Below are 26,326 nucleotides of genomic sequence, written 5' to 3' on the forward strand. Positions count from 1 at the left end.
GCCGGGCCATGCGGGGACTGACCGCCGTCACCTGTTTCCCTCTCCGCCCGTAGATCGCCCCTGGGGACTCTTCGCGGGGGGCACGCCGCCCCCGGGAGCCAGCCGACTGCAACGCCGGGGACGCAGCATGGGCTGGCTGGGCCGGATCGCCGTGCTGCTACTGGGAGTCCTGCTGCCCGCCCAGAGAGCCGCCGGCCAGCAGCAGGGCGGGAGCAACGTGCCGCGCCTCAAGCTGACCTACAAAGGTAAGGCTGGCCCCGCGCTGGGCGGACTGGGGAGATCGGGGTTGCCGGCAGAGACAAAGGAAAGAGTTCGTCGACGCTGGCCCCCGAGGCGGGGGGGGGGGGGGGGGGCAGGGGGGGGAGCGCTCGACAGGCAGCAGGCGGCCAGCGTTTACGGAGGGGGCTCTGTTTGTGCGCGAGCGTTTCCAGACGTACATCTGCACCGTTCGCCGGAATACTTCTGCACCCTCCTGTGTCTGTGTGACGAGGACGGCCTCCCTCGCGATTCGGGCTTCTGACAGCACGAAAGAGTTAATTCTGCCATCATGAATATTCAAACAATACTAGTCTGACAGTCGGATGCCTGATAGAAGCAGGAGAGCGGGGGGGGGGGGGCTTGCCAAGAAATCTGGGAAGTGTAAAGGAAGAGAGAGGGGCTCCGGGAGAAAGACGGCGGAGGAGGAGGAGGGGGGCGGAATATAGCGCTCGCCTGCACTTGAGGCACTGCAAGTATTTCTGCCTGATCTGTGCACGTTGTCTACATAAGCTTAGCTCGTGCTGAAAGTCTTGGCGGGGAGAGAGAACTTGCGGGTTGCGAGGAGCGGTGCGGAAACGGCAGAGCAGCATCTCGCCAACATTCTCAGCAGTTCACTGGCTGCAACCTGGCCTCTCTCATCAGTTCGAACTGTGGGGGCACACCCACTCCAGGCTTCTTCCAGCACTTTGAAAGCACGCAAAGTCTATACAGTATAGTTCGGTATTATGTGTTTGTGGTATATGAAAAAAGCCAGGGTCACGTTTTAAAAATCCACCTTAAAAAACAAACAAAAAAGAACTTTTGGAGTATTCTGGTTTAAGACGTGAACAAGTAACAAAGCTGATTTTCCCTGCTGTAGGAAAGAGAAGGAACATGTGTTTGTGGTCAGAGATGTCAGCCCCTTTGCAGAGAGTATCATGTCTGCACAGCTTATGTTGTGCCAGGAAAAAAAAAAAGGATCTTTCCTTTTAAAAAGTCTGTTTCCATGCTAGGGAGGATTCTTGTTTTTATTGGCAGGAGTTTAAAAGCAAAAAACCCAACCTGCTAGGCTCTGATACTAATTAAGTTGCTCAGGCTGTTTACATGGGGGTAGCTCAGTTGATGTGCGTAAAGATACTTTGAAGTAAAGGATGTGAGAATGAACATGTTAACTGTCCAGGCAGACATTCGTTATACTTTGCTAGGTAAATTAAGCACCCATTTGAACGTTCCTGCAGTCTGATGTAATTGTGAAATCAATGAACCCTTTCTAAAATAGGCATACAGTGTGTGTGTAAACAACTCTTTCTAGAAAATGCTAATGAATTTGTCACGAGGAGATTACTGAATACTTGATATAAATGCAAGTGAACTAACTCACTTTTGATGGCTAGTATAAGGTGCTACTGCACCAATTTATTGGGTCCCCTAAATGGATATTTAATTGTTTGTGATCCAGTTTACTTTCATGTTTCTGTTAAAACATAGTTACAGTAAGGGGGGTTCAGTAGGTGGTTTACAACATTCTTTTAAAATGAATAATGGTTAATTAGTAGCAGTGGACTATTTTTAACTCCCTGAAAGTTAAGTGAAGCCTTCATTTTAACACCACTCCCCATAAGGAATTATCATTATGCATTCCATGCTTAATGCATCACTGATGTGGCTGGGTGCAGAGTGAGATATTAAGGCAGTATTGCTGTATTGTTTCTGTACATTGTGTTGTTTTCATTGACTTGGTACCTGTAGGCTATTTATTCAGTCTTGGGTATCAAAATGGGCACCAAAAATTGCAAAGCACTGCATATCTTTCTTGGGCTCAATCGGATTTACATCCAATTAAGTATGCAGCGCAAGTGCTCTTTTTAGTGTGATTTACCTCATTTATAGCCCAGCCTTCTGAAGAATTCAAGATGGTGTACATAGTCTCTATTATTCTATAAAACAACTCTGTGGGGAAGACTATACTGAGGTAACAAATTTTGAAATGTCATCCAGTGTATTTCATGGTGGACCAGGTATTTTGTACACAGGCCCCCGTAGTCCAAATCCAGCACTGTTTACTCCACCATGCCGATGCAGAATTTTTCTGTGATTAAAACTAAGACAGCTAGCAGAAGAAGAAGAATGTTAATGATCCAAGCCTCATGTTTTGATTTAATGAAGTATTTGAGCCCAAGCTTAAAATTAAACTTATGAATCATAGATAATGTCAGTGGAACACTTGAAACACTTGCAGTGCCCTTTAAACATACTAACTAAATGCTTGTTCCTACTAATTCTGACACTGTTCACTCTACACCACATGGATTTTGCTTAGCAGAGAGTTCTTGGATGATCAGATTGGTGGCAACCAATGGTCCCTAAACTGTGGAGTCTTGTGAGCAAAACTTCTACTTTGCAAGCTATTGGCATTATAGTTGTGAGCAACCAATTTTGCTACTGTATAAATTAGTTTGCTCTGGAGCCATACTTCCTGAGCTAAGTCAAAAATCTGTGAGCCGGAAGCTAAAGAAACTGTGAGCTAGCTCACACTAACTCAGTTTAGAGGGACACTGGTAATCTGAGTTCAGGATGTATTCTTGTGATACCAACACAAGTCATAAATATCATGTTACTGAGGAACATGGGAGAATAAAGAAGCTAAACTAATAAAGCTTTGGATAATTAATTGCCCTTCTAATAGCTCCTGCTGTGAATATTTCCTCAATGAAAGGAGCACAGGGATCATTTGAAGAGCTCTTGGCGCATTAATAGGGAAATGTTATTCAGCAGCAGATTCATATGCCCCAAACATCATAGTAGGTTTTCCAGGATGGCACCACAAGGCATTTCATGCGTTTGGGACCAACTCTGTATTAAAAAAAAAAAAAGCTATTTCAAAAATGCAAACATCACTTGTGGACTATTTGGTGAGTCTTTTTCAGGTGTAGGATTACTCTTGATCAAAATGAACTGTGGAATGAACACAAACATCCCCCCCCCCATTTTACCGACCAGTGCCTTTTTTGATTTGGCATGTGTGCAGCTGGGATTTTGTGCCAAAGAAAAACTTTGTAGTCAATTGTTAGTAGTTGTTACTAAATAATTGTTAATAAAAATAGTAGTGATTTTAGTGACTAATTATATGAGTCAAGTACAATTAAAATAGAAAAAAGCTGGTGATTTTTTTTAGAAGATTCATGAAAGTTTAAATCCCTGTCAACCTTAATTTCCTTTTGGTTACTGGCTCTCAAATGGGTGCTGTTACTCCACTGTTTCTCAGGTTGCCTAATAGACCTTGTCTGTGACCTTGCTTCTTCTTCTTTTTAAATATCCTTGTAACTTTCTGTTCTGTACACATTTATGTCATATTGAAATCATCTTTTGGGTAGAGAGAGGGTGATAAAACAATGGTGAGCAACATGGAAGTTCCAAGCAACTGAATTTTTGGGGTAATCAGGAATCAAAGAACCATGAAAGTATTTTAACCTTTTATTTGTCAAAAGGCAGCCCCCACCCCCATGGCTATTGGAATAGAATTATGGGAGGTTGTTTTGTACACAACCATGCCACCTTCTTTACAACCTGTCTATGAACATAATCTATTCACAGAAAGCATGGAAGTTGTGGGAAGCCTGGGGGGCAGGCAGCTTCCCTCTCCTAGTCATGATGTTATGGTACAATCTAGTTCTTCATGTCTTCTGGTTTCCATGTTTACAGCCCCCTCCTTCTCCTAGGTGGTTATGACAGACCCCGTCCACTTCCCTCCCTTAGAGGCAAGATTTTCCCTCAGTTTTTCATTTTTGTGTCCCTTCACTGAGGCTGCGGTCAGACGTGCCACTTAGCGTGGTTGGCAAGCATTCCTAATTTTATCTGTTGTTATTTGACACGGAGACATTCGATCAGACATCCCAGCATAATCCGTTTCGCTGCGGGCTCAGTCCGTCACTGAATGATTAGATGGTGTGGTTGGGTGAGGGTAGTGATTTCTGCTGTCTTTTGTGCATGTGCATAACCGAGGAATCAAACCCCCGCATGGAGATGTCTCCATGCAGGTTTTTTGCGCATGCACTTTTCTGCTTCCTAGAGTCAAGTCTCCACTTTGAAAGCTCACTGGTCCTTCCACAGAGCTACTTTGATCTCATTGTTTCACAGTGAGCCATGGTTGCCTGATAGAGATCACTCCCTTTCCTGTTCATTGGAGTTGCTGGCTGGGACAATTATGTGGTTATGTGCATATCACCAAGAGAGCAAAAAAAAGGCGCCAAGTTGGGATGGAATGATCAGACCATCCTGATGGCTTGAGAGTGTGCTTGACTGATCAAACTATGGAAAATCCATCTGTGGCCTGTTTGCAAGTGTTAGGACTGGACTTTCCCTGGTGTCTTTTAACTCCATTTCAGGGGTGGGGAAGAATGGGCTGCCAACAACTGTGGAAACTTTCACAGATGTTGCTGTCTGAATGTGCTCTTTAGATCCATTAGGCATGAGCAGCTATATTGGATCTAAACACAGGTTTGACAGCACCCTGACTGGGCAGCCCTGGTAACCTGTATTAATCTCTTTAGAGTAACTTTAGCAGTCCCACCCCGAGTCAGTAATATGTAATGGCTATTTTCTCAGCTCAGGACCTATGGGAAGGGTTAGGATCTCCCTTTAACTTAAATAACAGAAAATGGCACTTCAGATGCTTTTAAAATTCAAAAATAACAGAATGTTTTATTTTGCATCAAGGGGAAAGGTTAAGTGAAGCCAGGGGTTGAAAATATGAAGGTAAAATAGTATAAGCAAAAATTCTTATACTTGTATTTCAGGCTAGTGAGAGTTTCTTGAATTATTCAGGCCCCGGTCACACCGGCCGGATAACATTGGGGGGAGGCGTGGCTTATTGCTCCGGTGCAATTAGAGCCGCCAGAACGTGATCCAATGCATCGGCGGCAAACCACGGGTCCTGTCCGCCCCACCTGCGCATTAACGAGGGGCTGGAGGGAAACGCAGTGTGCCGGCGCGATCACACCACAGGAGTCCGGAGGCAGCCCGTGGCAAACCGTTTGCCACTACATCTGAGGTACTGTTTTTTTATTGCACTTTTCGGCAGTATGCCATGGGTTGGCCACGGGTGCACTCCACTTGCCAGATGTTGCGGTGTGATCGCGCCCCGATAATCCACCCACCACCCGTGGCTCTCCCGCGGCAAATTCGCCATGTGACCGGGACCTCAGTGTTACTATAGTTCTTTACTTTGAGAGGCTTTTGTTCCTGGGTTTTCCCAAACCACTCCAGCTCACTTTATCTGTATAATAGCAGACTCTTTTGGTGCCCAGAAGGCTGGTACCCTCTTCCCAGTACCGAAGCCCATTCTCTTGGAACACCTGAAATCTCCTTGAGTTGTTAACTGTGTTAAAATCTCCACAAGCACACAAGACCAGGGAATCTCTACTCCTCAGAGATAACTTTCCCTGTTTAACTGGGTAGGGATTCTTTTCTACCTAGAAGATTTATCTCCTTTTCCTTTGGCCTGGATGGGAGCCTTCTTTTTCTACCCAAACCTCCTTGCCAAACTTTTCCCCAGCTCACTGGCTCTGTTCAAAACTGCCCTCAGCTAATGCTGAATTAAGACTACATTACGTCATGGGTGAATTCTTTGTCAGTACTAAACCCTTGTCTGTCAGGGCTAGTCTAAGAGGATCTCAACACGAGTCTTGTCACAGTTAAGGCAGGAATCTGAATCTGTTATCCTCAGCATCCAGCTCTCATAAGACTTTTGTTTGTTTGTTTGCTCAGCTGATGCCAGATTGCCTGTAGCACCCTTCACAGTCCTGTAGTTTTATGTACAGCACTTTTAAGCCTCTTACAAAGTGCAGTTCGTCACAGTGGTTATTTCATTTTGTGAATTATAATTCGCAAATCATCCAAGACCTGAGCATGGAGTTTTTGGATTGCATTTAAAGGGGGGTTCACACATACATTGATTTCTTATCACCTCACTGTGCCTCAGACTTGAATATATCCATTGACCCCACTGAAACACATTTTCAGTGGGTGGGCAGCATAAATAGTTGAAACATGAAGGAAGCGGGCCATTTCCCATCAACATATGCTTACATCAATACTTTAGTACTGTATACAATCTCACAATTCACTGTGATCTCAGAAGCATCTACTGCAGGCCATTGTTCCTTGGATATATATATCAGCTTACTGATCACATTGGGTGGATGCAAACACAAAGCTGAGTCTTTCTTAAGACTCTGGAAGAGACTGGGAACCAAGTGGACGATCCCATCTCCCCCTCCCCTTCCTTATTCCCTCTCAGGACCAAACTCCTGGTACCTGCCTTGCCTATAGTGAGGAATATGTTAGCCTGATGTTAATCACAGAATTTGAATGTTGATTTTAATGCTGATTTAAAATCTTGGTTAAGTAGGAATTCTGGTTAGACTTATTGACCCGGTGCCAATGTGCCATGGTTAAGATGGACAGTAAGAATTCATTCCTCAGCACAGGCAGAAAAGAGGGAGAGGGAACTTGCACAGCTTTCACACTCTCTGGATCTTTAGCTTCAGTTAGAAGAGAGCCATAACCAGTGTTCCCTCTAATCTGAGTTAGTGTGAGCTAGCTCACAGTTTTTTAGCCTCCGGCTCACACATTTTTGTCTTAGCTCAGGAAGGATGGCTCCAGTGCAAACTAATTTATGCAGTAGCCAAATCACCTGCTCACAATGTTAATGCCAGTAGCTCACAAAGTAGAATTTTTGCTCACAGGACTCCACAGCTTAGAGGGAACATTGGCCAAGGCCCATAACCCTTCACATACAGCTGCATGGTGTAGATACACATGGCTGGAGGCTGCATGTGAGTGAAAGAATCTCGTGGCTGGGTCCTGACCATGCAGTTAACCCTTTCCCTTCAGCAGCAAACAGACTAGGTGGGAAAGATCCTCTCATGGTGGGAAAGACCCTCTCATGGTCCATCACTCACATGCACCTCTCACCTTTGTGGGACCTCCCAGTGGGGAAGTGGGTTCCCACATGCCTAGCGGTGAGCAGAATTACATCTATACTGATCCAGCATTTACTTCAGTTCATGTCCCCTGCTAGTTTATGTTGGCAGAGTGTAGCTATGCAGTAACCAGAGCACAAGCTGTTTAAAGAGTAAAGTAGGTTTATTAAGAAGGGAACAAACTTTGTAAGAAAGAGGAAAGAGAAACAGAAGTCTAACTATAGTTGTTGTAGATTTTCCGGGCTGTATGGCTGTGGTCTTGGCACTGTAGGACCTGATGTTTTGCAAGCAGCTGTGACTGGCATCCTCAGAGGTATAACACAGAAAGATGGAGTACTCTCTGTATCAAATCTAACAGTATAACTTGCCAGGAGAAAGCCAGCAGTAACAAACAGTTCTCAGCAGGAGCGGGAAAAGTGAGCCAATCAGAAGGAGACTATTTGAAAATAGTCCCGAATCTCTCTATGCTAACTAGTTGTCCCCTCTGCTGCCCCCTGCAGGCTGTTCTTGTCATTTTCTTTATCTATGCACCTTGCATATTCCAACAGTTTATTCCTTTGCACTTCTGTTTTTATAAACTAAACAAACTATCCCATTTTTAGTAGTCCTCTTAAATGGCCTAGTTTGCAACTGCTTTGCTTCAGGTCCTTCTGATCTTGTGACCCACACTCATCCTCTGCATGTGTAAACCGCAAACTTCTAATGCATCTGTCTCATCTTGTTTATTTACTGAATACACCTCAACACTGTAAAATGTTTGGGAAGAGTCTGTATGTGGTTCCTTTCATTTTATTGTTGCTCAGTTTAATACACGTGACTCCAGAACAATTAACTGAAATCATAATTGTGTTTCTTCATTTCTTTTTTTTTCTTCACTGTGGCTTCTCTTCAAACAATATTAAAATAAAGAAATTTGGTTCAAAACCGATGCAAATGATTATAGGATAATAATAGGAATAATAGGAATTAGATTAAAAGATAAATCTAACAAAGCAAACAGCTTAAACATTCAAAGAGATCCCCCCCCCATGCATTTTAGGGTTGCCAGGATGCAGCTGGCAAGACCTGGGAGTAGTAGGGGCAGAGACTGTCAAACCTGTGCCGTTCCGGCATGCTGAAGTCATTCCCAGAAAAAGCAGAAGTGACATCACGGAACATTCTAGGATTTACAAAAAATCTATGGTAAAACTATGCACTGCAATTTGCGTATCCCCCCCTTCCTGTTGGCACTCCAGGTGCTGCCGAGCAAAAGAACAGGTTGCCAGGGAATCTACCTCATGTGTTTAAGCAATTTGGTGAAATTTGTAGGAGGTATTGTGTGTGTGTGTGTGGGGGGGGGATGCAGGAACCCAGGGAAGTCTGCAGTAATAGCTGGTCATTTAGGGCTGAGCCAAAACATTTCTTTTTAGCCAAGCTTTTATCTGAAGTTATACTGTTGTTTTTATGGCTGGCATCCCATTTGAGGGCTGCTTTTAGTGCCCTTTATGGCTACTTTTATTATGGATGGATATTGTTCTTTTACATTTATTTTGTTAGCTGCCTGTGCCAGGTCATTGGAAAGGCAGACTATGCCTTTTCTAAATAAATGATTTCTTTTTAAATGCACACAATGTTCTTCAAACATCTGGACTTAAAGCATTGCCCACCAAATAGAGTCATCAACCCAGGCTGGTCTTAGAACATAAGAATATGATTGCTGAACCAGACTAGTAAGGGTCCCTATACTCCTGCATCCTGTTTCACTTAATTACCAACCAACTGCCATGGAAGACCAACGAACAGGGCATAGAGGCTCAGGCCTCTTCTGCAGCCCTCCTAGTAAACTCTGTAGTTCTTAGTTAGGAAATAATCTTGTCATTACCACAGCCATCAACAGGAAAGCTACTGATTTTTAAAAATTTCATTTATACCCTTTCTGCCCAACGGGAACCGAGAGCACCTTACACTGTTCTCCTCTCCTCCATTTTTGGCTTGTGGGACTTCCCCCCCCCCCGGGGGGCAGCCATGTGTCTGTCCATACACAACTGTATTTTAAGCTTTGAGACCTAGACTCTTGAGTTGCTTTAAATAAGTTATGGATTATTTGCAGCAGCTCTTCAAACAGGAATTGTAGTATTTTAAGCCCCTCCCCCTTTTTTACTCAGCATCAAATGAGAACTGGACATTGAATGTTTGTATTACCAAAGCTCTGCCACCAGTAAACAATAGATACACTTTTAAAAGATTTAGAAACAAGTGGATAGGAGATCTTGGTCTAGCAGACTTGCTCCTGTAAAGCAGCTTCCCCCGACTTACCAACCCTCCCACCCCTGTACCCCAACACTTTTTTGCTTTTGTGCAAATTGTGCAGCCTACCATTCTCAGTCAGACTGGTGTGTAGGGAGGGTGGAGCAGGCTGGAGAAAAGGCCACAGGCAGGACTTGGTGTGACAAATTCAGCTGCTTATGATTCAGGTCGGAGGGCTGGGTGATTCAAGAGAAGATGGGTGCACCAATTGGCTGGAGAAGGCAGCACTGGACTGGCCGGCTGGAGAAAGCAGTGCTGGCAGGACTTGTCATGGCTAACTCAGCTGCTGATTCAGGAGCGAGGGTTGGGTGATTCAGGAGAAGGCGGGCAGCTGGAGGAGAAGGCAGCACAGCCAGGACTCAGTGTGGCACGCCATGGTGTGCCATAGCTAAATTTAGACTTTAAAATATTCTAACTTTGGAAATAATGTTTTGTGGGGTGTGACTGTTAATTAAGGGGGCATGGCTCTGAGATGCCCCACCATGGCTACAGGCCCGCCAATGAGGTAGGGAGAGCTGCTGACCTCCAGATGGGGCCTGGAGATATCTCAGAATTATGACTGCTGTCCAAGCTACAGATATCAGTTCTCATGGAGAACATGGTGGCTTTGGAGGGTGGGCTCTATAGCATTATACCCTGCTGAGATCCCTCCCCTACCTGAACTTCAACCCAGGTTCCATCCCCAATCTCCAGGAATTTACCAACTCAGATTTGGCAACCCTAGGGGTAGATCAGGCTGAGTGTGTAATGGGCTATGATGGACACCTGCTGCTTGTTCTACTGTGAGGCAGACATTCCCACCAAACTCTAAATAGCTGTTCCCAACTCAGTCTGAACAGCCCCTGTGGTAGAGAAGATATATGGCTTTTGCCCAGGCCAGAGATTTATTATCAACTAGGAATAAGGCCCGTTGTGGAAATAATGACACAGAGCTTACCGTTTTCTCCAGGGGAACTGATCTCTGCCATCTGAAGAGTAGTTGTAATTCTAAGTGATCTCCAGCTCTCACTTGAAGATTGGCAGCAATGGTTCCCCAGGAGAAAAAGTACAGTCTTTCTTCGCAGTGGAGACCAAAGCAGCTTATATCATTCTCCTCTCCCCCTTTTGATCTACACAACAACTCTGTGAGGTAGGTTAGGCTGAAAGTCTGTAACTGGTCCAAAATCACCCACTCACAATACACAGCAAGAACCTGGGTCTGAAGTGCTAACTACTACACCTAGGATAGCCAACCTCTAGGTGGAGCCTGAAGATCGCCTGGTATCACAACTGAACTCCAGACAGCAGATCTCTCTCCCCCTGGAGAAAATAATTGCTTTGGAGGGTGGACTCTATGGCATTCTATTCAGCTGAGGCCTCTCCCCTCCCCAAACTCTGGCTTCTGTAGACTCCACCACAAAATATCCAGGAATTTCCAAGCTTGGAGCTGGCAAACCTACTCAGGATTGGTCCCAATGAGTTCCCCACAAAGGCCAAAGGAGGCCTGGAAAGGGCCTCCTGCCTTTGCCTTTTTACTGACTGTCAGTAGCAGCAGCCACTGAGGGAAAAGTTAGCCCCAGAGCAGGAGAAAAGAATGGTTTGACAGCCAGTGTCCCACCTCAGTAGCTAACCTGTGGCAGAGGAACCAAGCAGAAGTAGAAGCATCTTTGTCAGGAGAGACAGCCATTTTGGCAGTTTATTCTGTCAGGGAAGGGTGTCCAGGCTGGCAGTGGGTGGGGGAGAGGACTGGACACAGTACACAGCCAATGATACGTGAGTATTGTTGAGTGATGGTTGACTGGCCAATGACTGATGGAGTACACAGCACAGCAAATGGGAGAGCCAGGAAGTGCCAATATGTAGGACAATTATATATATAGGATAAGCAGGAGTCCACTTGTTATTTCCTTTGTAAATGGCACTTGACATAAAGTAAAGTTCAAACAGGAATGATGAACTTTATTAAACAGACACAGTTGGGTTAGGAATAGGCAGGTGATGAGAAAGCTGAGGTAAATTTTGTTGTATTTACAAATTATGATATTTTGATCAGGCTACAAAGTATTGTTGAAGCTTAGTTTCTTAGAATTTCCGTTCTTAACAGTGAGAGGTTTGTTTGTCTTTGAGATTTTTTCAATGTAACAATGTGTCCTAATAGATTCGTACAACTATCTTAGTTTTCTGGTGTTTAGTATTTTCTTTCGGTACTTATTCTCCCTCCCTGTGGAATTCTAGCTTTTCTTTTGACTCTAGAGGAGTCTAAGACTGTTTCCTTTTTCACCCAATCCAGGAGTCCCTTCAGTTTTGAACCCATTGAATAACTGAGAAGGAAATATTCTCCTTTTCCTAGAAGCAATATTCCTTTTCTGTTTGGCTAGACTGGCAGTTTCAACCTACTGGCCAATCTCTCCTGCCAAAACTGACCCTCAGTTCTCAACCCAGTGAAATAAATGGTTTCAGTTTGGCTGATGCTTAGACTAAAGTTCTTATTTGGAACTTTTCCTCAGATTTGATGATACACAGTAAGTGCAAGGAATTGTGTTCCTTCACAAGTGAACTTGTCTGTTTCCCTCTTACAGACACACTAACTCCACCTGTCTGGCTTCTGACATGCTAGAGACAAAACAAGGTGAAAAGGACCCTTTTCCTTGGCACTCAGATATTCTTAAAGCTCTCCTCAGCTGGTGCGGACCAATAAGAGAGAAAGGGTCAGTCAACCTGTGCTTCACAGTGAGGCATTAACCCTTTAATCTCCCAGCTCTCTGAATCTGATGCACTAAGCATCCCACTTTTGGAGGTCAGTACATCAAACTGGCCCAAAAGATCTTCCATGGTCAAGTGGGGGTTTGGATCTGTATCTTCCAAATGTGAGTCTAGCCCTCTGACCATTATACCACCAGGCCTCTCCATTACTATTTCCAGACAACTTTTGGCATGTCCTTGCTGTCCCTGGCTCTGCATGGGGCTTGATTCTTGTGGAACTGTCTTTCAATGTGGTATCATATCATGCTGCATGCCATTAAAAATCCAAAAAGTATCATAGTTTAAAATCAGTTCACATTAGGAAAATTTGCTTCAGGCTATTCTCCCCAAATTCATATTCATTATGCATAAATGTTAGTGTTCATGAATCTACTTGCTCTTTCTTTTTTGAAGGATAGAAGAAGCCAAAGGATCTGGAACAACATTCAGACACTATGGGGGGGGGGGCATGTAAGTGGGTTTTATGAGAACATGCAAGAAGTTTTGCAGTATTTCTCAGCTATCTCTAATTCCTGCACCTTGGATTTTTTTTTCCTGAACCAAACATTAGAATATAGATAATTATTAATCTCTAAGGCACAACATACCCCGACCTGGATAACACAGACTAGCTAGATCTCATCTGATCTCAGAAGCTAAGGCCTGGTTAGTATTTGGATGGGAGACCTCCAAGGAAACCCAGGATCACAATATGGATGCAGGCAATGAGAAACCACCTCTGAACGTCTCTTGCTTTGAAAACTCTATGGGGTTGTCATAAGTCAGCTGTGATTTGATGGCACATTCCACCACCACCACCACCACCACTGTCAAGGCACAACATTTGCTCACTGTACAAAAGCTTTTGCTCTTATTGTGACGTAAATGAAAATGTTGCAGGCTATTTGCTTTGTCCATCTCCCCCCAAAAGAGCCTGAACTGCTTCTTGATTGGCCTTCCATAGCCCTCCCCTATAAGGAGCTCCCTGGTCCCTTGGAGGACCAAACAGTCCTTGCCTGGGGAACAATCTATTGGGTGGGAGATAGAAGCAGAAGTGGAAGCAAGCAGAGAGCAGGATTGTGATTTCAAGTACACACCATGAGTTTGTCTCTGTTGGGGCTAATGTATGTATGTGTGCAGGTCTTTCAGTGCTCCATGATATAACCAGATCCCCTTTTCAAAGCAAGTTTCCCTGGCAGGCTTCTTTAGTGCAGTGCAGTGCTGCTCCAATTCCAGTGCAGAGAGATTCTTTCACTGTTGGATTCCTTGCTTTTGTGACTCAGATGCAGCTGCTATCAGTCTTCCTCTTGTTCTGTTTGCCTTTCATTTCCTCCCTGTCATCTCTTTTTTCTCCTTTCAGTTTCTTTGTTTCTCTTGTGCTTTTCCTGAAACAATTTGAGGAATAGAACTATGTGAAATTATTCCACATCACAGAGACTGCAACCACATTGTCTGTACGTATCACTGTGGTGAAGTTGCATTCAGATTTATCTTGACAATTACATATAGAAGCCAAAAAAGTCCTTTTCAGACATTGGATTTTCATTCTTCACCTGTGCATAATAGGAGTGTGTACTGTGCGCAATTCCCATGTAATGTGTGGTCACCATTTTGTGTGAATGGGGCAATGTGTATTTTCCATACATATGTAGTTCAGGTACATGTGTATGGAACCCCTGATTTTTTGAGGAAATTTGTTCATGTGCACTGAAGAACTGAGAAACAGGCACTGTGACCCACCATGGTGATGCTCTGTATTGAGGGGGTTGCATGCAGTGGCAATTCCTATTATGTATGGTAAAAGGTAAAGGTAAAGGTTCCCTTGCTCAAAAGCCAGTTGAATCCGACTCTAGGGTTGCGGTGCTCATCTCTGTTTCAAAGCTGAAGAGCCAGCGCTGTCTGAAGATGTTTCCGTTCATGTGGCCAGCATGACTAAACACCAAGGCGCATGGAATGCTGTTACCTTCCCACCGAAGTGGTACCTATTTATCTACTTGCAATTTCTTGCTTTCGAACTGCTAGATTGGCAGGAGCTGGAACTAGAGACGGGAGCTCACTCCATCATGTGGTAACTCGGGTCTTGAACTGCTGAACTACCAACCTTCCACAACCTGCAGTTCAGCGTCTTAACCACTTGAGCCACCGCAGATCCATGTATGGATGGAGCACTAAAATCAAGCATCTGAAAAGGGCTAGAGATGGAGCCTTATAGTGTGGAAACCCACAACTCTGAAGACAACTTTCTCTTTCTTATGAAACAAATACATAAGCATGACATCATTCAATGAACTGAAAACAGGGGCAGTAGTGATTCTGGGGCCTCCCCAAAAGATGCCTGCCTAAAATGGAAAGGTTGGGGAATAGTGGGGTTTCGCAATGCAATTGTAAAAATAAAACATCAAGAAAAAACATCACAGCAGAAGCTAAAAATATAAACTAAAAATATAAAATGTTCTGAGCCTAGCAACATAAAATGAATGGCCATTGCAAGCATCCCCCCTCCCCCGCAGGCCTACTCAGAATGGGCTCTCCAGTGTAATGTCCCCCTTTGGCTGTGGGTTCCCAGGTTAGAGTACTCACTCAGGCATCTGTTCTTAGGTCCATTCAGCAGAGACTAGGCTTCCCAAGTCCCCCTGGGGGGCGGGGAAATCCCCGCCCCAGAGACCCGTTCCCTGCCGCCGCCGGATCGGGCCCCCGGGGGAACTCCACCCCAACGTGCGTGTCACCCGGAAGTGACACGACCACGCCGGGCACGCTGGGGGCAGGGCCACGGCAATCAGAGGGAAAACTCTATGGTTTTCCCTGATATGGCCATGGCCTCACCCCCAGCGTGCCTGCCGTCATCACGTCACTTCCAGGTGACGTGCATGCGGCGCGCGTGCACACCAGATGCCGGCCGGGAGCCCCCCGCTCCGGCAGAAGATCGACTTGGCAACCCTAGCAGAGAAAAGCTGGCTCAAAACACCAACCCTGTATTTGCAAGGAGACTCCATCAAGGAACAGCTTCAACTATACAAACGTTGGAAAATGAAATTTCTTGACCTCCACTCTATTGAAATACATTGTGCCACAGACAAAGTTACAAAGAAAATACAGAATGGATTTCCCATTAAGGTCTCTGGGTCCAGATAGACTACTCTGGGACTGGAATGACAGCCACCCGAGTGAAATGTCAGTCCCTGGGAGTAGCAGAAGCATTCTGGGATTGGAATGAGGGCCCCTAGAGTGGAATTTTATTCCCAGAATGCTACTGCTACTCCCAGGGGCTGTCGTTCCACTCTGTGCTGTCCCACACAGACAATCCCAGAGTAGCCTATTTGAGTGCAGAGACCTTAATGGAAAATTCCATTTCATATTTTCTTTGTAACTTTGCAAGCCCAGAAGAGCTTCCTGCAGCAGCAGGCAAAGACAAGATGGAGGGAGCTGGGAACTTTGGCAGCCTCAAACTTCAAATGGTGAGAACAGGAGGGGGAGGAGGAGGGAAGAAAAGAACCATGGACCTGATTAAAATCATTGGCAGGCCGCTTCCAGCCCATGGGCCTTAAGTTTGACACCCCTGTTCTAGACTGTGCCAAGGAAACCGTCCAGGAAGGGCTGCAGAAGCTCAATGTGATGCTGCAGGAGCAGCTTCCCAGCTTACTACGACACTCAGAAACAGCAGGCCGGACAGGGGCTGGCCAGCAGCCAACCCCCAGGAGCCAGCAGCAGAGGCATGAGACAAGAAGAGCAGCAATGGCCCTTTCCTCATCTGTTGTGGGAGCCAGGAAGGCTTCTTTGGAAGGGTAGGGCAGGAAACAGGCTGCAGTGACCTCCTTTGGCCAGCATGGACCAGAGGAAAAACCTTATAAGGCTTCCCATGAGGGAGGGCAGGGGAAATAGGATACCAAGCAGGCAGCTGCCCATTGGGCCTAGGATCCACCACTCCCATAGGCTCATCCCTCAGGATAGAGAGAGTGGGTGAGGCCAGAGTTGTCCCATCCCCGGTCAGTCCTTTAAAAGGTGTGCCCTGGCAAAATCAGGGAGGGAGGGTCAGACTTCACCTACGGCAACTAGAGAGATAGGTTACTGGCAGGAGCAGGGAGAAGGTATTGTAACTTCCCCTCACTCTTTTCTGAGGTTCTTTCCCAAGGGCAAGCCCTACTAAAGGAACCCTGGAGAAGGAAACAGCCCTGGACTTCAGCCTGATGCAGGAGTCTGACACAAGGAGTGGCTCTTGCCATGTGTGAGGTGGGCTGGAGATACCACTGCCACCAGAAGCCAGCTGCCTGAGCCCCGGGGCAAGTGCAGCCAGCAAGAACTGTTCTTCTTTTCTCCCCTACTTTGAGTGGGTGGGGCTGTGGGCAGTTGCTTCTGTTAAGTATGGGGCCCTGGGCAGCTGCCCCCATTGCCTAATACCAGGTTAAATGACTACTTGACCTCCCTTCCACTCGAAAAGAAATCCACAAAGCTGGTTTGCTCCAAAGTCTGATGCAGAAGAAGCTATGTTGAAGTTTCAGCACCACAGAACTCTCAACCAAGAGGTGATCTGCACTGGGGAAGAGGGCTGGACAATCCGAGGTCCTCTAATGAGTGCTATTTAATAGCATAAAAGATGTCTGTTTTGCATGCTAGCTTATAAAGGGAACAAGAAGCTGAAGTTAGGGACATTTTAGGTTCTCACTATTTATACCTGTCTTCTCATCAGACTGTGGAAAGGGTGATGAGTTTGGGGACAGAGATCTCAATGTCGCTGCTGATGGTACAGCTTCCTCACTTGGCAAACTACACTTTTGCTAAATTAATTTGATGTAAAAACCATACCACTCCCAGTAGGGCAAATGGGGGTTCAAGGACTATGGCTGCCAACTCTGGGTTCAGAAATACCTGGAGATTTGAGGGTGGAACCTGGGAGCGTGGAGTATAGGGAGGGGAGGGATCTTGGTAGGGTATCATGCCATGCAGTTCCCCTTCCAAAGCAGGCATTTCCTCCAGAAGAAGTGGAATAAATGTTTTAACTAAATAAATACTAAATAAGCAATTTCTATAGTCTGGAGATCAGTTGTAACTTCAGGAGAGGTCCCTACCAAGGACCCCTCAGGGCTCACAAGAGTACACCAAAAAATCCTCAAGTCTTTTTCACACCCTTTTCCACACCCTTGTTGGCAGTAGGAAAATGGATGCTTTTTGATTTTCTTAGAAAGGAGCCAACTGAAGGAGACCAAATTGGCTCTTCGCTCTTTCAAAGGGATAGGTCTTGAAAAGCCACTGTTGCCTGCAGTCATCTGGCCTCCAGATTATGCAGTCATCTGGCCTCCAGATTATCACTAGTCAGAAAACATGTTGAATTTGTTTCTGGACTCCCCAAGAACTCTGTTTGACTGAGTGACACTAAAGAGCCATGGGCTTAATGCAGAAATCATAGTTACTTCTGGTATAAAATGGAACTGGTTTTCACATTAATTGCCTGCATTCTTAGATGGTGGGGTCCAACCGTGGACTTTCCCACTACCCCCCCACACACAATCCATTGACCCGCACCTCAATTTGTTCCCAGGGGCTCATCAGACCTTCAGGAACAGCATCAGGGTGATGTGGGGGGTCTGTAGTGGGAGGGAGTAATTAGTGAAAATTGCTGATGCCTCTTGTCTAGCAGTACAATCCTACAAATACTTTCTTGGGAGTGAGCCCCATTGAGTAGGCCTGAGTAGGATTCTGAGGTGACCTTTTTAGGATTGTTCTGTTTGTCTTCAGAATTGCACAGTTGCATAGATGTCAATAATTGCCAATGATAGTTTTCAGTTGAATACCAAAAGTTTGTGTGTTTGTTTCTGTGTCCTCCCCCCCCCCCACACACCTATTTCTCTGAACATCTCTGAAAGTTCTTCCAAGCTTATTTCCATTCCTGGACACCTGGCTTCTATCTAGAAGTTGTTAACCAGTAAAGACGTTTCTTGATGTCTCTGGTGTAAAGTCCTTCCAAAGAGTGGGTGAGATAAGAACTTGGAGCAGGGCCTGCTGAGTTGTGATCCTCTAAGGCTTACTACAGGTTGAGAACCACTGGAATAGAGCATTAGCAGAGATTCATATACACCTTCAGTAGCTTCTGTGCAGAATTCTTTTCTTGAAAACATGTAAACTAAGCCAAGCTGATGTTTAAATTGGTGTGAGTGAGTTTGATTCCTATTACGTGATTCCCTCAGACTAACCCATGAAAGCTATGCAAAACGTTTCATTTTTTTCTTATAACTGAAAATCTCTGTGGTCTTTTTTACCCTCTCACAAACCCTCCTTCAGTTGCACAGTAAGCAAACATTGGGTCTTTGATGGTTTCCCATGAGAAACCATGGTAGAATTTTCATGTCCCTAATTACCTCCAAAAGCCTGCAGATTCAAGATTCACCTACACCTGGCTCCTCTGGAAACTGGTGGCATGACACTTTAGCACTTCTGGTAGCATCACTGGTCAATCTTCTGTAGCATCTCTGGTCAATCTCTTTCCAACAAAAGTTGTTTATGGCTAGTGTGTTGCTAGAGAGCCTTTTCCTTCCCACAAAACAAATATTAGTAGAAGAATGTGGTGGATATAAAGGGATAATAAGGGATGGGCACGAACCACATTTTTGCAGTTAGATTCATGGCTGAATCACGAACCAAACCATGAATCAATATACTGGTTCGCAAACCAAACTGTTTTGGATCGCTTTGTGAGCCATTTAAAGTGTAAAGCACTGCTTTCTGCTCCCTGCAAAAAGCCACAGGGAACAGAAAGCAGGGATTTAAATGGCTCCTACTTTGCAAACCACAAACCGGCCAAACTTTATGATGAACTTTAGTTCATGAGCCGGTTCATGCCTATCCCTAGTGATGATTATTTTGTACATTGGTAACAAAGTTGAGTTGAGCTATATTGCCAATGAAAGTTTACATTTTAAGAATAGACTGATTTTTATGAAACCATCTTTATCTCACCATTCCCTTCCTCAAGGGATGTCAACGTGCTCTGGCTTTAAAGTTTTTTCTTACACTCCCAGCATCTTTTGGACACCATTCTATAATCATTTACTGTAGTCAGTGTAACTATCTTACCATCAATCTTTTGAGAACACAGCTAAGTAGGCTCCAGATCTGGTCATTTCCCAAGACTAACAATGCATTCCTAAACAGAGTTCGGTCCTTCTAAACCCATTCACTGGATTTAGAAGGCTGTAGCTTTGTTTAGAATTGCACTATAAAAGATTTTTCTTTCAAATGGTGTGTACAACATTTTGAAGTTAAGAAAAACATTTGCATGACCCAAATTTATAACTAAGTTTTATACAAATACATAAGCATACATATCCATATATTGCAAATACAGAATGATTTGCACATCCCAAACCAGATTTTTTTCAAGGTATAACTGTAAATTCATTGGTTTAGGTTGAATTTACACTGCTAGGAGTGAAAACAGAGTCACTCATCAGTTCTAAATATTCTTAATGGTAAACATTTGAGAGGTGTTATTTCTTCATTATCATAGACTAGGTGTAAAGCTCGTTGTGGGAAGAAATACAATGAGCTCTAGAAGGAAAGTCCAGGTGAGTGTCCTAGCTGTGGCTGGTGGTGCGACAGAAGGAAGGGGGAAATAGAGGGAGGCAAGCCATGTTTATTTCCCTCTGCTTAGCTATAAGGCAGGGCTTGTCTCAAGTCATTTTGCTGCCCCAAGTGGGTAGTATGGGAGGACAGCGTCATGGTAACAGGTATGGTTCCCTCCACCCTTGACTTATGTTGATTTGGGGCTGTGCAGTGGCAGCTAAGGTAGAAAGCCACCTCCTCCTATGCCATGTCTTCTGGGTTCCAAAGGTCTGGAAAGTGGTTCCATAGCCAGTTACAGGCTTGCCAACTCTGGGTTGGGAAATACCTGTAGATTTGAGGGGTAGAGCCTGGGGAGGGCAGGATTTTGGGTGGGGAGGGACCTCAGCAGGGTATAATGCCATAGAGTCCACTGCCCAAGGCAGCCATTGTCTCCAGGAGAACTGATCTTGGTCATCTGGACATCAGTTTTAATAGCTAGAGATCGCCCGGTGCTGCCTGGAGGTTGGTTTATGTTAATTTGGGACTATGTAGTCGCAGTGGAAGTAGAAAAGCACCTCCTCCTATGCCATGTTTTCTGGGGTCCAAGAGTCTGGAAAGTGGGTCCATAGCCAATTACATGGTTGCCAACTCTGGGTTGGGAAATACCTGTAGATCTGAGGGGTAGAGCCTGGGGAGGGCAGGGTTTGGGGTGGGGAGGGACTTCAGCAGGGTATAATGCCATAGAGTACACTCCCCAAAGCAGCCATTGTCTCCAGGAGAACTGATCTTGGTCATCTGGAGATCAGCTGTAATAGCTGGGAAATTTTCTGTAGGGGAAATGATGCACTGTGGCTGGGAAACACAGTGATTTCTGGGAGATCTCCAGGCTCCACAGGGAGATTAGTAACTCCAGTGACCGTTTAAGGGAAGATTGGGATACGTATTCCACCTCAGGAGACATTCAATGACTCCCAACAGCAACAGCAAACTGTTTAGAATGTTAGAGGCAAAGGCCAATCAGGCCTCATATGCGAACAACCTCTGTGTTCCACTGGACGTTTTAAGCAGAGGCTGGACAACCATCTTTCAGGTATGTTGTAGGGCTATCTTTCGGCTACGCTCCTACAGAGTGCAGGGGGTTGGACTAGATGACCTGCAAGGTCCCTTCCACCTCTAACAGTCTGTGATTCTATGACTGGCTATGGGGGGGCTGAGGAACAGCAAACTGTTTGGAATGTTGGAGGCGGGGCTCAGGCAATGCAGCCAGTGGATAGGGACAGCTTCTGAGTGACACATCATGGATCCAACTGATTTAGGAGTGTGTGGAATGTTCAGAAAGTGCCACCCCACTTCACAGTTATATATAAGGAGAGATACAATCTTGCAGAGCTAAAATCACCTCTAGCACACCCTGAAATATCTGTGTATTCATCCACTTTCTCTTGCATTTCTAAGTGGCAAACTATTTACTTTTAAAAGCATCAGCCTTCCCCCACACACATGATCATCAAAATGTACATGGAAGCTTTGGGGCTACTTACACATGTCTACTAAAAAGAATGGTAGAATTTACTTATCAAAATCTCAACCCTTGCCTCCCAAAAGCTTTAAAAAATTAGATTATTGGGAAGAACAGCAGAGTGCTCCTCCACAATGAGTGCTCCTCCACATCTGTTCAGTGCTGGGAAAGATCGTTTGTGGTGGGCAGGCTGCCTTTCAGGACTGGACTGAACCTCTCATTGAGGGAGTTCCAGCCAGCTTCATCTCAGACTAGGATCTGGGAGAACCAGGTTCAAATATACCCACTTTGCCGTGGAAGCTAGCTGTAGCCTTGGGCCAGTCACACTCAACTAACATAGTTTTTATAGACTTGCCATCCCTTAGTATTGGGGGATTCTCTAAACAAATATTATACAACACTGTGATGTCACTTCTAGTTCCATACCCAGAAGTGATTTCACAGGATTAGCGAACCTCTAGGAATTTCTCATAGCTTCAGGATTTTTACTATTTGAGGTCTGAGGAATTCCTAGAGTGTCGCATGATGCTGGCTTCCCTCTAATATTTACTCCTGCTAGTCTGTCAAGTGGCAGCAGGAGCCTGGAGCATGGGCTTGGGAGATTGCCTACTGTGGAGGGCAACCGGGCACCCCTAAATGTTGTGATGGAAGAGAGGGGAACGAAGTTGCAAGCCGCTGTGGGTCCCCAGTGGGGGAAAAAAGCAGCGCATAAATATCTAAGTAGCTAAAAACAATGGCTTAGAACATGACAAAGAGGGAAACTCCTTTATCTTCCCTTTAACTTTGATGAAGGGGGAAATACATTGACTGTTGTCTTCTCATTATGGCACTGGGATAAATTTTTCCTGAACTGATAGTAATGCCTGTAATAGCAAGTCATTGAGATAAGCAAGTTGAATCTATAAAATTGAATGCCACAAAGAAACACTGGGAGGAAATGGCAGGTATTGTCTAATCTTTAGCCCCACAGAGAACAAAGAATCATAGAATCGTAGAGTTGAAAGTGACCTCCAGGGTTGTCAAGTCCAACCCCCTGCACAAGGCAGGAAATTCACAAATACTTCCCCCCAGTCACCCCCAGTGACCACTGTTCCACACCCAGAAGATTACAAAAACCTCCAAGATCTCTAGCCAGACTGGCCTGGATAAAAATTGCTTCCTGACCCCAAAGTGGCGATCAGCATTTCCCTGGGCATGTAAGAAAGGGCCACAAGAACTAAGCTCTGTTGCAACCCTTCCTGCCCTCCCTCTCATGATCTGCCTAAGTTCACAGAATCAACATTGCTGACAGATGGCCATCTAGCCTCTGTTTCAAAACCTCCAATGAAGGAGAGCCCACCACCTCCCAAGGAAGCCTGTACCACTGAGGAACCACTCTGTCAGGAAGTTCTTCCTAATGTTTAGCCAAAAATTCTTCTGATTTAATTTTGAACCATTGGTTCTGGTCTGACCGTCTGGGGCAACAGAAAATAACTCTGCACCATCCTCTGTATGACAGCTCTTCAAGTACTTGAAATCAGTTATCATATCCCCTCTCAGTCATCTCCTCTCTAGGCTATACATAATGAGCAACTTTTCCTCATAGGACTTGGTCTCCAGACCCCTCACCATCTTCGTTGCCCTCCTCTGAACAACTTCCAGCTTGTCTATATCTTTTTAAAATTGTGGTGCCCAAAACTGAACACAATACTCTAGGTGAGGTCTAACCAGAGTGGAGTAAAGTGATACCATCACTTCGTGTGATCTGGACATTATACTTCTGTTCAGGGGTCATTTGGGGGGGGATGTGGGGGGACGCCATCCCCCCGGGTGAGGTGCGGGAGGGCGGGGCCTGGAGCTCCCTGCTGGTGCCCGCTGGAGGTCGCCGCCAGCTGTGGGGAGGACACACTTCCGGTGATGTCAGGGGGTGTGGCATATGCTAATGAGTTATGCTAATGAGTCCCCCTAGCTCTTTTTCTACGAAATGACCCCTGCTTCTGTTGATACAGCCCAAAATCACATTTGCCTTTTTAGCTACTGCATCACACTGCAGACTCATGTTCAGTGTATGGTCTACTACGACCCCTAGATCCTTTTCACACATACTACTGCCAAGACAAGTCTTACCCATCCTACAATTATGCATCTGATTTTTCCTACCTAAATGTAGAATTTTACATTTATTTGAAAATCATTTTGTTTTAGCCCAGTTTTGCAACCTGTCAAGATCATCCTGCATCCTAACTCTGTCTTCTAGTGTATTTGCTACCCCTCTCAATTTAGTATCATCTGCAGATTTAATAAGCATTCTCTCTATTCCTTCATGCAAGTAATTGATAAAGATGTTGAACAAAGCAGGTCCCAGGACAGATCCTTGAAGCACTCCACTTGTCACTCCCCTCCAAGAGGATGAGAAACCATCAACAAGCACTCTTTACCCACATCGGCCTCATGGTGAAGAACCTGAATTTTCATCGAGGGGTAGGCTGTGACCAGAGAAAACTTGTGCTTTGAACCAGCAAGGGCAGTTACAGCCATTCACTTTCATTTGCACTGCTGGCAAAATGACTGTAATGCATGGCCAACTTCCCAAGGTAACTAGTAGGCAGATCTTCATTTTCATACAGCGACAGCATTTCTTTCCTGGCTCCAGACTCAGAGTCCTCCAGAGCCATCCCTTTTCACTTACCCCACCAGCAAGAAGATGGCAGTGCATGCCTTCCTGGGAATAGGATGTTGGTGGGCGGAAGTAGTTTTGAACCACCCATTCCGAATGTGAAGCCAAAGAACCCCCCCCCTCTCTCTTTGTTCCTGGGTTTTGGGTGTTTGTTGAACTGGGCTTTGAGCCAGACTCTCACTCGCCCTACCATCAAGAAGAGCACTGCTGCTGTGCACTGCCATGTGCCAAGGCCTTTTTCTGGAGTTTGGGGTAGTCTTTCCATTTCTCTCTCTCTGTATTCTCTAGGAGCCCCAATCTATCACTTCCATGTCTTCCTTCCAATTTCAACACTACCGGGACTGTGTCTTCTTACTGTCATTGCTCTGAGCCACCTCTGATGTAGCACGCGACTCCTGGGTTGGAGGAAGGAGGGGGGTTGGCCCTGTCCTGCAATCACCTTGACAGGTGGGCGGGCCCAGGGAAACAGCCACCCGGAATGCAGGTGGCTCCTGGGCCCGGGCAGGGCAGGAGACAGGCCCGTAGCTAACAACTTTTTTCTCAGGGGGCCCATGTTTTTCTCAGGGGGCCCACCACCAATGTTCCCTCTAAGCTGTGGAGTTTTGTGAGCAAAATGTCTACTTTGTGAGCTACTGTCATTAAAGTTGTGAGAGGGAAGCAGGGAGGAGAGGGGGTGCATGCAGAAGGCTCTGGCCAGCAGGGGGAAAGAATGCCGGCCCGGGCAAAGTCCAAAGAGGGGTCCAGCTGGAAGGGGATCTACTAAAAGGAAGGACAGGATTGCCCATTGGAAACAATGGGAGACGCTGGAAGGCCCATTGGAAATCATGGGAGCCAGGAATGCTAATTGACTTGCATGGGCTCCATTAGAAAACATTACGGTACAAGTAGAGTTGCAATAAAAATGCGGAATGGATTTTCCATTAGGGTCTCTGGGCACAAATACACTACTCTGAGGATGGAATGAGAGACCACGTAGTGGAATGACGGCCCCAGGGTGCACCAGGAGTGTTCAGGCACTGGGATAACAGGCCACGGAGTGGAATGACGGCCCCAGGGTGGAGCAGGAGTGTTCAGGCACTGGGATGACAGGCCACGGAGTGGAATGACAGCCCCAGGGTAAAGCAGCAGTGTTCAGGCACTGGGTTGGAGTGGAATGACAGGCCCAGGGTTGGAGTGGAATGACAGGCCCAGGGTGCAGCAGAAGTGTTCTGGAACTGGGATGAGAGGGCCAACAGTGGAATGCCGGCCCCAGGTTGTACCAGGAGTGTTTTGGAACTGGAATGACAGGCCACAGAGTGGAATGACAAGCCCAGAGTGCAGCAGGAGTGTTCTGGAACTGGGACGACAGGGCCAAGAGTGGAATGACGGCCCCAGGGTGTACCAGGAGTGTTCTGGAACTGGGGTGACAGGCCATGGAGTGGAATGACGACCCCAGGGTGGAGCAGGAGTGTTTAGGGACTGGAATGAGAGACCACGGAGTTGAATGATAGCTCCTGGAAGTAGCAGGAGTGGTCTTGGGCTGGAATGACTTCCCCAGGAAGTGGTAGGAGTGTTCTGGAACTGGAATGGGAGACCACTAAGTGGAATGACAGCCCCTGGGAGTATTCTGGGAATGGAATGACAGGCTCAAAGGTAGATTGACAGTCCCTGGAATTAGTAGGAGTTTTATGGGCCTGGAATGACAGGCCCCAGAGTGGAAGGAGAGACCCTGGGTGTTGAGGCAGTTCTGCGCAACTGGATTTGCAAGCTGTAGAGTGAAAGACTTTACATTTAAATATTTCTGGAATGTGTGTAGCTATTACCAGATCAACTCCATCTCAGCGCCTTTTTTTCCTTACAAATTCATGAGGTTGATGTGACCCTCCTCCTCCATTGTCAATTATATGCTTGCCCTTGTCCCTCTACCAGTTCCAGTGTCCAGTTCTGCTGCCTTCCTCACCTCCATGTTCCCTTTCTGTGTCACACTCTGCCTGCATTCTTCTGTTGACCATTGACCCAGAGAACCCCCTCTATAGTCTCTGTGAAATATCCCAATCTGTAGTCTAGCTCGGGGGTCTCCAACCTTTTTGAGCCCGCGACACCTTTGTCATTCTGACACTGTTTGCTGAATGCAGAAACAAAATGTGTGCTGCAGGAGGTGGAGCCAGCCAGGAACGGATGGCCACAGCGTACCTTCAGTCACATAGTGACAATCCTCTAAGGTGGGAGCCAGATTCTGCCAAATGAACGACAAAATGTCTGCTGCAGGAGGTGGAGCCAGCCAGGAACGGATGGCCACAGCGTACCTTCAGTCACATAGTGACAATCCTCTAAGGTGGGAGCCAGATTCTGCCAAATGAACGGTTCTAAAAATCGACACAGCCAATCAGAAGCCTTGCTGGGCAAAAGTCC

General features: G+C 45.9%; 1 protein-coding gene across 1 annotated transcript in view; it reads left to right on the top strand.

Annotated features, from left to right (window-relative positions):
* Window positions 1–23: 23 nt before the first annotated feature.
* Window positions 24–26,326, top strand: part of SEMA3A (semaphorin 3A) — a 397,277-nt gene continuing 370,974 nt past the window's right edge. The window contains exon 1 of the mRNA XM_015422974.1: window positions 24–245. Coding sequence (XP_015278460.1) covers window positions 128–245 — 118 coding nt within the window. The 5' untranslated portion in view covers window positions 24–127. The remainder of the gene's footprint in view (window positions 246–26,326) is intronic.

This window comes from Gekko japonicus, unplaced genomic scaffold (assembly GCF_001447785.1).
Source record: "Gekko japonicus isolate JY-2015 unplaced genomic scaffold, Gekko_japonicus_V1.1 scaffold145, whole genome shotgun sequence".
Classification (NCBI taxonomy): domain Eukaryota; kingdom Metazoa; phylum Chordata; class Lepidosauria; order Squamata; family Gekkonidae; genus Gekko; species Gekko japonicus.